Below are 9,883 nucleotides of genomic sequence, written 5' to 3' on the forward strand. Positions count from 1 at the left end.
TAACTTATTGGTTAGCCAGCCTTAAGGGGCTTTCTTTATATGCTTGATTTAGTACAGTTTCTTCATTCAACGGATACTTATTCATCACCTTCCTTCTACCAGGCTATGGAGAAAAGACTCGACCTAAGTAAACAAGACATGGTTCTGCCCTTATAGAACTTATATTTTATTGAAATATAATTGAAATACTAAATAAAAGGATAAGTAGACATTGCTCAGGAAATATAGAAGAGCAGGACCTGGACAGGTGTCGGGGTGTGGGGGCAGGGAAAGCCTTCTTAAGGAAGTGACATTTGGTCTGAGCTCTGAAGGAATTGCTCAGAAGGGGTCTTGGGGAGGGAGGCAAGGACCAGAGAGTGGTGGGAAAGGCCAGGGACCAGGAGGAGCATTCCAGGGAAGAAAAGTGGCCTTTTGAAGGTAAGAACTGTGTTAAATGCAGACTTCCTAGATATCTGGTTACCTGGAAAAGTTAGAAAGATTGGTTTTATTAATGCAAGATTATCTAATTTGGGCTATCCCTTACTTGTTATTGCAAGATTCTAATCTCAATGCTTGAAGTCGAGTGACATCTGACTTGGAAAAGAAAAAAATAATGGGTGATAGAGCCTTTTAAAATGTTTAAATTTTGGGCCGGGCGCAGTGACTGATGCCTGTAATCCCAGCACTTTGGGAGGCTGAGGTGGGCAGATCATGAGGTTAAGAGATCAAGATCATCCTGGCCAACACAACAGAGTTTAGTGAAACCCTGTCTCTACTAAAAATACAAAAATGAGCTGGGTGTGGTGGCACATACCTGCAGTCCCAGCTACTCAGGAGGCTGAGGCAGGAGAATCATTTGAACCGGGAGGTGGGGGTTACAGTGAGCCGAGATCACACCACTGCATTCCAGCCGGGTGACAGAGCGAGAGTCTGTCTCAAAAAAAGAAAGAAAGAAAGAAAAAGTTTAAATTTTGAAATAGTAAATTCATAGGAAGTGATTTGATTTGGATGTCCTCTCCAAATCTCATGTTGAATTGTGATCCTCACTGTTGGAGGTGGGGCCTGGTGGGAGGTGTTTGGGTCATGGAGGTGATCCCTCATGTATGGTTAGGTGCCCACCCCACATTAATGAGTGAGTTCTCGATGTCTTAGTTCACGTGAGCAAGAGCTAGTTGTTTGAAAGAGCCTAGCATCTCTCCTGCTCCCTCCCTTGCCATGTGATGCACCTGCTCCCCCTTCGCCTTTCACCATGAGTGGAAGCTTCCCTCATCAGAAGCAGATGCCAGCACTATACTTCTTGTACAACCTGGAGAACCACAATCCAAATAAACCTCTTTTCATTTAATTGCCTCAAGTATTCCTTTATAGCAGTGTGAAATGGACTAACACAGGAAATGCAAAGAAGTGTACCAGGAGGTCATGAGCACCCTTCACCCTGCTTCTCCTGGGTGACAGAACTCAGGGACAGGGTGGTTTCACTGAATAGTTGGCCCGAAAAACCTTAAACACTCCGTCAGAACTAGAGAGTTTGACTTTCGTGTTTTGCTCTAAAATATATTTATTCCAAACTAACTGTACTCTGGCCCCAGATCTTCCAGTATCTCAAATGTCCAGCTCATAAGAAACGCTTGCATTTTATCTATATGGTATTCTTTGACTAATTCCTTCTCTTCTACTCCAGGATATAGGTGTCACATTGGCCCTTTCCATGTGCCTTTAAAAATGCTGTGACAAAATTATATGAAAAGAACTGCTCTGCTACAAATACCTGATCTTGGGGAAGAGTAAATTGAATAAGAAAACAACTGATCTTCTATAAATCAAATAGCTATTTGAGGCAATAAGAAGTTGGATTATGAGGCCGGGCACAGTTGCTCACGCCTGTAATCCCAGTGCTTTGGGAGGCTGAGGCGGGTGGATCATGAAGTCAAGAGATTGAGACCCATCCTGGCCAACAGAGTGAAACCCCGTCTCTACTAAAAATATAAAAATTAGCGGGGCATGGTGGCACACACCTATAGTCTCAGCTACTCGGGAGGCTGAGGCAGGAGAATTGCTTGAATCCGGGAGTCAGAGGTTGCAGTGAGCTGAGACCACGCCACTGCACTCCAGCCTGGTGACAGAGTAAGACTCCGTCTCACAGAAAAAAAAAAAAAAAAAAGGTGTTGGATTATGGAGCCACACTTGAGGTTTTAAAACCCAAATTTGGACATCTGCTTCAACCCTGATGAGTAGTGGATACTGGACTAGCTCTGCCATCATAAACAATTACACACTGGAACAAAATATGTAAAATTATTCTTTTCAGACAGCGAACAGTAGGTAGTAAAAGACTGTGGTCCCAGACAGAGGGAAGGAAAGATTTGTCCCAGCTTATTACATGAAGGCACTTTCTGGCCCATGCTATAGCCTGTGGGAGCCCAGGGAGGTACTCTTGGTCTCAGTGAGCTGAAGGAACAAGCAGGGTTCAGAACAGCTGAGGTGGCTGGAATTTGCAGGACATAGTACCAGAAATGAGGGAGCTGTGCGCAGGAGTGCCTGGTAGCACCTTGAGTCTTTGACTGAATAGTGAGCTGTGTGTACTCACAGCACAACAGTCAGACCAGGCAAAAACACACTACCAGAGAGCTATGAGCAGAATGGAGATTCCAGAGCTCACACACAAGCTGGGAGACACTGGAGTCCTGTATACAGAGTGGAGAGACCTCACTGAATACTCTGAGCCTTTAAGTGACACCCAGAATGGCCCCTATAAAGTTTCTAGGGGAAAGCATCTTAGTGGTCTTGTAATAAAGATTTCTTAGGACCTAGTAAATACCATAAACACAAAATGGTAACTTGGTTGACTTTATACAAATTTAAAACTTCTGCTTCTCAAAAGATGCCTTTCAAAGAAGGAAAAAACTGGCCAAACTGAGAAGACATATGTAGTCCTCTTTTATCCAGAATATGCAAGATAAACAACTCCTACCACTCAATAACAAGACACACAAACCAACTCTTTTTTTAAGGGGAAAAAAGCTTGAACAGGTACTTAATTCATGGTGAAGATCTATAAATGGCCATTGAACATGTGAAAATGCTCAATGTCAATAGTCATCAGGGAAATACAAATTAAAACCAGAAAGATATATCACTTATACACCTACTAAAATGGCTGAGATTAAGAAGACTGACAATGCTAAATGTTGTCAGGGTGTGGAGCAACAAAAACACTTATACATTGGTAAAATAACTACTTTGGAAATCTGGCTGTTTCTCATGAAATTTAACATATGCCTACCTTGTGACTCAGAAATTGTACTTTTAGATCTTTACCTAAGGGAAATGAGAACATATATACATGAAAATACTTATACAAAATTGTCCACGGCAACTTTGTTCAAAACAGCCCAAATCTAGAAATAACCCAAATCACCATCAACAGGAGAACTGATAAATAATAGTATAATTACACCACAAAAGGAATGTATTATTGATACTTAACAATATGAATGAACCTCAAAAGCATTATGCTGAGCAAAAGAAGCCAAACACAAACAATTATATACCCTAGCATATCATTTATGTGATATGTTTTAGAATAGTCTAATCTATGGCTTATGAAGTCAGATCAGTTGTCATCTGGGGACAAGTGGGGACCGACTAAGGGGGAACACAAGAGCATGTTCTGGCATCATGGAAATGTTCTATATCTTGATAGTTGTATGCAGTGGTTAATCTCTCATTTGTCAGAATACATTGAACTGTGCATGTAAGATCTGTGTATTTAACTTTATGTAAATTATACCTCAACCTGGCTGCACCTTTGAATCATCAGGGGAGTTTTAGAAAATATTGGTGCCTGGGCTCATTCCTAGAGATTTCCATTTAAATGGTCTGGGAAAAAGCTTGGCCATTAAACTCTCTAGGTGGTTCTGATATACAGCCAAGAAGAAAACCACTGTGTTGAAAGTTGCTGAATTCCAGCCTCTGGGATGTGGACATAACTGATGGGCTCTTACGTTAGCTTACTGGCTGAAATTTTAGCAAGTAGAGATTTATTTAGGTTAGCAAAGTTACTTTATTATTCAAAAATTCAGAATTGGTATTGCATGATTATGCTTCCATCTTGGTGTCATGAAAATACATACATAATAGTTCTTTGGATCAAGCTACCACCATTTAACATGCTTTGTCAACTGTAGTATGTCAGTAAGGTATTGCAGGTATTGCGATTATTACTGTAGTCATTGCTTTTATTATTGCTTATTATAGCATTTGGTACATGGTAGGTGCACAATACTTAATGAATTAATTAATGAGATCCTGATAGCTGTGCTAGTCTCATTGTTAAAATAGACATGTTTGTGCACCTTTTTTCTTTCTGAAATCCTTTTTGCCTCACGTCCTTTCCTGCTTTGCTTGCTACTCTATTTTTCATTCCTTTTGAAATTGTTGTTCTTCCTTTTTGAATTCCAGAGATTAGGTTTAAAGTTGAAGATAATGAAAAAATATCCACAATCTACAAATTTGGTATTTCTTTAAAAAGATCTGCTTGCCGTGTCCCTTGAGCTATTTTTCCAGTAAGTGAGGGGTTTTGGCAAATGAGTGAAAAAGCCGATGTTTTCAAACACTTCCCTATGGCCAGTGGTATACCAGGGTTAAGGGTACAGTTTATGATTCTAGAACACATTCATCTTTTACGGAAAGTCAGTGTTCCTGGCTTCATTAGCACCCATATATGACTCACTGTTAATATGCCAAAATCTTATGCGGTCATCAAGGGGTAGATGGTAAATTATAGAGCTGTTCTAAAGCGTGTGTAAAAAATCCCAATTCAGGGAACTCAGGTTGCTGGACAGCTTCTACTTTTGGACAGAGAGTGAAGCCTTACTCTGTCCCACCCTCTGACATCACCCACTATAACTCCTTCTGCCCCACAAAAATATCTACATACTCATAAGTAGATCTTTTGGCTCTAAGTTAGCAAGTAGTTTTTTGTATTTGAGGTTTTTTAAAATGAATATACCCCTGAAAGGATTAAGGCAAGATCATCAGTCATTCTAACCTAATGTGAATGTATTAGATCAAATTATATTTGCTAGAACACTCCATATGGAGATGTTTAACACTGAGGAAACAGAAGGGAGGGCAATTTGGAAGCAAATAGGAAGCGATAGCCCAGTTGGAAAGAGGTAGTTAGTCAGGGTACAGTGGCTTATGCCTGTCATTCCAGCACTTTAGAGGCCGAATCAGGAGGATTCCTTGAGCCAAGGAGTTTGAGAGCAGCCTGGGCAACATAGTGAAACCTATCTCTACTAAAAATTAAAAAATCATCCGGGTGTGGTGATGTGTGCCTGTAGTCCCAGCTACTTGGGAAGCTGAGGTAGGAGGATCCCTTGAGCCCAAGAGGTCATGGTTTCAGTGAGCTATGATTGTGCCAGTGCCCTCTAGCCTTGGCGACAGAGCAAGACCTTGTCTCGAAACAAAAACAAAAAACAAAAAGCCCCAAAACACAGAAAAGAAAAGAAAAAAAACAGAGGTACTTGGGTAGGCAGAAGGTGCTGTGATAAAGTTTCTTGGCCTTGGATGACTGGAAGGAGCCAAAGATACACAGTTTTCTCCAGTGTCCTTACCTCAGGTAGGATGAGTCCCCTCCACTTTGGAACTGAGATTCGTATGTCTTTGCTTGCTGCCCTGCCCTGCCTCAGGGCCCTGGGGTGATAGGTCAAGGTGTTCTAGGATGCAGAGGTGAAGAAGAGAGAGGGCATGGGAAGGGTGCAGCATAATAGTGCACAGGGAGAGCTCATGTAAGTGACCACAAGTAAGTGCAGGCAGCTGTGGGAAGTGTGGGCTGTGAGATATTGCCTATACCATTGTTCCAGACATAACTACATCCTGGTGTTTCCCTAGAATGCCAGAGGATTCAACATGAGCATACCCATGCCTGGGCATCCAGTGAACTTCTCCAGTGTCACTCTGGAGCAAGCCCGCAGAGATGTGGAGCAACTGGAGCAGCTCATCGAAAACCATGATGTCATTTTCCTGTTGATGGACACCAGGGAGAGCAGGTGGCTTCCTGCTGTCATTGCTGCAAGCAAGAGAAAGGTAGGCACTGTCTCTAACTATGATTTATGATTTAATACACCACCACTCCAGAGGGAGGAGTGTCCCTAACTTTTCCTTCCCCAGAGCAGAGATGTGGTTTGTGTGACCTGGTAGCATAGTGCCAAAGGGCTTCTGCTTTAGACTCTGTCTTCACCTCATACACCATCACCCAATGTAATAGGTATCATTTACTGCTTAATTTTCATAATAATCTTTTGAGATACTCTGCACTGAAAGGTATACTGTACTTACACTGAAACGTAAGCTCCAAGAGGACAGAGACTTGGTCTTATTCACCACTGCTTGGTCAATGACAACTTCGAGGGCCAACAGTGTTGAATAGTGAACTAAATCATGGTGCATACCTATGATGGAATAGTATGCAGCCATTCACAGTATGTTTATTTTATTTTATTTTTTTTTTTTGAGACAGAGTCTCGCTCTGTCGCCCAGGCTGGAGTGCAGTGGCCAGATCTCAGCTCACTGCAAGCTCCGCCTCCCGGGTTTACGCCATTCTCCTGCCTCAGCCTCCTGAGTAGCTGGGACTACAGGCGCCCGCCACCACGCCTGGCTAGTTTTTTGTATTTTTTAGTAGAGACAGGGTTTCACCATGTTAGCCAGGATGGTCTCGATCTCCTGACCTTGTGATCCGCCCGTCTTGGCCTCCCAAAGTGCTGGGATTACAGGCGTGAGCCACCGCGCCCGGCCACAGTATGTTTTCAAAGGAGTTTTAATAAGATAGAAAATGCCACATTATATTAAATAAGGAAGATACAATATTGTATATATTTTATAGCAGTTATGTTAAATATTTATATATGTCTTCCTATGTATCTACTTATCTGTCTATTGAGAGAGGAGAGAGAAAGAGGGCAAGAAGAAGGGAGAAAGACAGGGAGAGAATGGGAGGGAAAGAGAGAAAATAATAGGAAAAAATACCCCAAACTGTTAATGATAATTTTTTGAGCTGTGGGTTGAGTGATTTTTTCTTTTGTAGTGTGTTTATCCTTTATTTTTCAAACTTTCTATATTATCAGAAATTTGGGATAATAAGTTAAATTAGAACTATGAAAAGTTGTTATAGTATAATGAAAAAAATGTTTTTTTAAAAATTTATGTGTTGGGCTGGACATGGTGGCTCACATCTGTAATCCTAGCACTTTAGGAGGATTGCTTGACACAGGAGTTTGAGACTAGCCTGGGCAACTTGGTGAGACTCTATCTCTAGAAAAAAAACAAAAAATTAGCTAGGTGTGGTGATGCACACTGGTGCTCCCAGCTACTCGGGAGGATGAGGCAGGAAGATCATTTGAGCCTGGGAGGTTGAGGCTGCAGTGAACCAAGATCACGCCATTGCATTCCAGCCTGGGCAATGGAGCAAGATCCCGTCTCAAAAACAAAAAACAAAACAAAACAAAATACGAACTATGCAGAGCCAGGCAGGCATGGTGGCATGTGCTTGTAATTCCAGCTACTGGGATACCAAAAAAAATCTACATGAAGGGTGAATTATATGGTATGTGAATTATATCTCAATAAAGCTGTTATAAAAACAAACCTATGTGGACATGACAGTATAGTATAATGGTAGAAAGAATGTGTTTGAGAACACATTCTCAAAATGTGTTTTCTTGGTTTTATACACCTACTTCTTGCCAGATAAGTGACCTTGGGCAAGTTATAGAACTAACTTCTCTGACTTTCAGTATCCTCATCTATAAATAAGAAATGTTTGTTATGAGTTTTTTTTGTTTGCTTTTTTCTTTGTTGGAGATAGAATCTTGCTCTGTTGCCCAGGCTGGAGTGCAGTGGTGGAATCTCGGCTCACTGCAACCTCCACCTCCCAGGTTCAAGTGTTTCTCGTGCCTCTGCCTCCTGAGTAGCTGGGACTACTGGCGCATGCTACCATGCTCGGCTAATTTTTTTGTATTTTTAGTAGAGACAGGGTTTCATCATGTTGCCGGGCTGGTCTTGAACTCCTGACCTCAGACAGTCTGCCCTCCTCGGCCTCCCAAAGTGCTGGGATTACAGGTTATGAGCCACTGTGCCTGGTCTGTTTTGAGTTTCAAATGAAATTAAATAAGATAATTTATGATAATTGTGATATAATTAGGTCTTTTGTACTTAATAAGCCCTCAGTAGTGGGTAGCTTTTATCATCATTAACTTTTATAATCTAATTACACTTACATGCAAAAAATAAATTTTAAAAAGTTGAGCAAATATGGAATTAGCCACAGCTTCAAATATATGTGTCTTTTAACTCTGCTCTTTTATTCCTTGAAACCTGCAGCTGGTCATCAATGCTGCTTTGGGATTTGACACATTTGTTGTCATGAGACATGGCCTAAAGAAACCAAAGCAGGAAGATGCTGGGGACTTGTATCCAAACCACCCTGTGGCATCTGCTGACCTCCTGGGCTCATCACTTTTTGCCAACATCCCTGGTTACAAGCTTGGCTGCTATTTCTGCAATGATGTGGTGGCCCCAGGAGATGTAAGTGGATTTCTCTTTAGTTCCAAATATTTCCTATCACCAACTTGTGCGCTGAGGCAGACAGACTCAGCCCTTTCATTTATGACTATTTAAATATTATCTTTTAACAAAGAGAAGAATTCTCCAATTTGGGGAGGATGGCATTATCTCATTATGAACCTTGACTGGCGTCATCAACTGTACAGCTATTCCTTGTTCACCAATATAAACGCGGCTACAAACCATATTTTTGGAAAGCTTATTGAGGAAACTACAGCAGACTAATCCCTGGTAACACTCAGTATTGTCTCCTGTGCTTCTCTTAGTCAAGACAACATTACAAATTAGGAGTCTAAAGATCAGATTCCATCAATGCCTTGACACTGCCTCCCAGGTAATTCCAAAAAGTCTCTTAGGTTCCTTCTGCCTCTGCAAAATAGGAGTGGTGTGTAGGCGTGTCAGATTTAGTAAGTAAAAATATAGGATTCCCAGCTAACTTTGAATTTCAGTTAATAATGAATTTTTTTTTTTTTTTTGAGACAGTCTCGCTCTGTCACCCAGGCTCGAGTGCAGTGGCACGATCTCGGCTCACTGCAACCTCTGCCTCCTGGGTTCAAGTGATTCTCCTGCCTCAGCCTCCTGAGTAGCTGAGATTACAAGCATGTGCCACCATGCCCGGCTAATTTTTGTATTTTTAGTAGAGATGGAGTTTCACCATGTTGGTCCGGCTGGTCTCAAACTCCTGACCTTGTGATCCCCCTGCCTTGGTCTCCCAAAGTGCTGGAATTACAGGCGTGAGCCACCATGCCTGGCCAATAATGAATAATTTTTTAGTATGTGTCCCATGCAATATTCAGGACCCACTTATACTAAAAATTTATTTATCTGAAATTCAGATTTAACTGAGTGTCTTGTATTCTCCCTGGCAATGCTAATAGGGGAGGGAAAAATACTTGCCCTGTCAACTCACAGTGCAAAGTGGGTCAAGTGCGACAGTGCTTTGAACAGCAAGACTACACTGTACAAATTACGATTCTATGGCTTTCAGAACTTCACACAAGTCTGTCTGTATGTAGGGCTGTTCCTTTATCAGAACAGATAAAAAATTTCCAGTGAGGCAATGCAGAGATGTTTTCTGTAACCTCCCCTCTATTTTTCCTTTGTTTTAAAATTTTTCACTTAATAACTCATATCTCCTTTGGATGACTGGCTTTTATGTCCTCCCAATATAAAGAAAAGAAGGTAACCATTCTCGTTTTTTTTTTGAGATGGAGTCTCACTCTGTCGCCCAGGCTGGAGTGCAGTGGCCGGATCTCAGCTCACTGCAAGCTCCGCCTCC

The 9,883-nt window shown here is 41.6% G+C and overlaps 1 protein-coding gene across 1 annotated transcript in view; it reads left to right on the forward strand.

The window, feature by feature from the left end:
• Positions 1-9,883, forward strand: part of ATG7 (autophagy related 7) — a 144,971-nt gene that overhangs the window by 68,416 nt on the left and 66,672 nt on the right. The window contains exons 13-14 of the mRNA XM_011952509.1: positions 5,875-6,069; positions 8,362-8,565. Coding sequence (XP_011807899.1) covers positions 5,875-6,069; positions 8,362-8,565 — 399 coding nt within the window. The remainder of the gene's footprint in view (positions 1-5,874; positions 6,070-8,361; positions 8,566-9,883) is intronic.

This window comes from Colobus angolensis, unplaced genomic scaffold (assembly GCF_000951035.1).
Source record: "Colobus angolensis palliatus isolate OR3802 unplaced genomic scaffold, Cang.pa_1.0 Scaffold34, whole genome shotgun sequence".
NCBI classification, from domain to species: Eukaryota; Metazoa; Chordata; class Mammalia; order Primates; family Cercopithecidae; genus Colobus; species Colobus angolensis.